Source organism: Prinia subflava, chromosome 27, assembly GCF_021018805.1.
Source record: "Prinia subflava isolate CZ2003 ecotype Zambia chromosome 27, Cam_Psub_1.2, whole genome shotgun sequence".
Lineage (NCBI taxonomy): Eukaryota > Metazoa > Chordata > Aves > Passeriformes > Cisticolidae > Prinia > Prinia subflava.
In genome coordinates, this window is record NC_086273.1 from 3,869,693 (window position 1) to 3,872,133 (window position 2,441).

The 2,441-nt window shown below is 51.8% G+C and overlaps 1 protein-coding gene across 1 annotated transcript; it reads right to left on the bottom strand.

Annotated features, from left to right (window-relative positions):
* Window positions 1–456: 456 nt before the first annotated feature.
* Window positions 457–2,219, bottom strand: LOC134562395 (olfactory receptor 14C36-like). Its single transcript, XM_063419772.1, has one exon. It carries the CDS (start codon window positions 2,198–2,200, stop codon window positions 938–940), a length of 1,263 nt encoding a protein of 420 aa, XP_063275842.1. The 5' UTR covers window positions 2,201–2,219; the 3' UTR covers window positions 457–937.
* Between the last annotated feature and the right edge of the window lie 222 nt (window positions 2,220–2,441).

The window sequence follows — 2,441 nt, forward strand, 5'->3', positions numbered from 1 at the left end:
CAAAGCAACCACTACATGTACTGAATTCTTGTCTCCTTGTGGTCTTCCTTGCTCCTGCATTTGGCCTTTACTTTTAAGTCCCTGCAACATTATTCAGCCCCTGGCAAGGGCACAGCAGCAGCCGCAGCTGACACAGGACTCAGCCCCAGCCATGGGCAAGGGGCCTGGCCAAAGGAAAAGGAGGCTCCCTGTGTGCCCTGCTCTCCTCTGCAGGAGATGCTGAGAGCTCTGCAGCCCCTGTGCCATCCCTTCTGCCCAGGCCAGCACAAGAGCCCCGGCCTTGTGGCCCTCAGGAGCTGTTCCTGCTGCAGGCCCAGGGCCCTGCCCAAAGCTGGGGCAGCCACAAAGCTGTGCCCATTTCTGGTCATTCCTGTTCGGATGAAGATAGTAGAAAAATTTAAACAAGTGGTTGCAGGTTCATTTATTTCACATAAATACAACGTGAGTCTCCTGGCTTACACAATGTCTCTTGATCACAAAAGAAGGAAGGATAATTTGGTTGAAGGGCGTGATTAATAGCATTTCTTTTAATGTAACAAAACAGAAGCAGAAAAAATTGAAAATCTATATAAGGGCAGACTTGGCCTTTCATGGTGTGCATTGGGAGCTGCTGACAGAGGAAAGCAGGCTCTGTGGATTCCTTTGGTGGGTTCCCTCTGCTGGAGTCCATGTGCCTACCAAGCAACTCTAGCACTCCCCTCCTTGGCTGGACAGGGGAGAGAAAATACTATGGAAGACAACTTGTGTTTTTAGATAAAGGAAATTTCTATAGAAAAAATAAAAATGTTTTACATGCACTGGTTACGAGAATAAAACCCCAAAATTTTATTCTCTACTTCCCATCAGCAAATGATATTCAGCCACTTCCCAGGAAGCAGGACTTCAGCAGGAGGAGTGGTTGATCAAGAAGAAAGACACTGTAAATAGGGAATGCCCCCTATTCCTCCTCCTTCCTTAGATTTTTTACAGAAACTAATGTCATACGGTCTGGAATATCCCTTTGGTTATTTTGGGTCACTGGCATGGCTGTGTCCCTCCCCAGGACCTTACCCACTCGCAGCCCCTGCATGGAGGGGGGATGCTGGGAGACAACACTGATGCTGTGCCAGCCCTGCGCAGCAGGAGCCAAACCAGGGGTGTGTTTCCAGCTCCTTTCCGTCTCCCAATGCAAAGCACTGGGACGGCTGTTATGGGAAAATGGAAAGCCTGAAAAGCATCCAGTCATGGCTTTCCTGAGAGATTCCTTGAGTTCATGGTTCCTCAGGCTGTAGATGAAGGGGTTCAGGGCAGGAGGCACCACCGAGTAGAGAACTGAAACCACAAAGTCCATTGCTGGGGAGGAGATGGAGGGGGGCTTCAGGTAGACAAATGTGTCAGTGCTGAGGAACAGGGAGACCACAGCCAGGTGAGGGAGGCAGGTGGAAAAGGCTTTGTGCCGTCCCTGCTCAGTGGGGATCCTCAGCACAGCCCTGAAAATCTGAACATACGAGAAAACCATGAACACAAAGCACCCAGAAGCTAAACAGAAAGTGACAACGAGAAGCCCAAGTTCCCTGAGTTTGGAGTGTGAGCAGGAAAGCTTGAGGATGTGTGGGATTTCACAGAAGAACTGGCCCAGGGCATTGCCATGGCACAGAGGCAGGGAAAATGTATTGGCTGTGTGAAGCAGAGCATTGAGAAAGGCACTGGCCCAGGCAGCTGCTGCCATGTGGGCACAAGCTCTGCTGCCCAGGAGGGTCCCGTAGTGCAGGGGTTTGCAGATGGACACGTAGCGGTCGTAGCACATGATGGTGAGAAAGGCAAATTCTGATGCAATGAAAAAAGCAAAGAAAAACACCTGTGCAGCACACCCTGAGTAGGAGATGTTCCTGGTGTCCCAGAGGGAATTGTGCATGGCTTTGGGGACAGTGGTGAGGATGGAGCCCAGGTCGCTGAGGGCCAGGTTGAGCAGGAAGAAGAACATGGGGCTGTGCAGGAGGTGGCCGCAGGCTACGGCGCTGATGATGAGGCCGTTGGCCAGGAGGGCAGCCAGGGAGATGGCCAGGAAGAGGCAGAAGTGCAGGAGCTGCAGCTGCCGCGTGTGTGCCAATGGCAGCAGGAGGAAGTGGCTGATGGAGCTGCTGTTGGACATTTGCTGTGTCTGGACATTCCAACCTGCAGAAGGAGGAAAGACAGTGACATTTGAGGTGACATTTCCCATGGGAGAGTCAAAGCCCTTTCTCATAGACCCTTCCCTGCCACTAAACACATCTACACCTCTCTGTGTCAAAGGGATCTTCCTTCACCTGGATTGCTGGAGCCCTGATTGGTGTTGGCCAATGTTCAGCAAGGAGCCAGACCTTGACCTGCACAACACCTGGGAGTCAGCCCTGATCCCAATTCAGGGCAGGGGAACAGTGCGGGCTGGGGACAGTCCTGGTGTTTGAACCTGGATAAAGAAT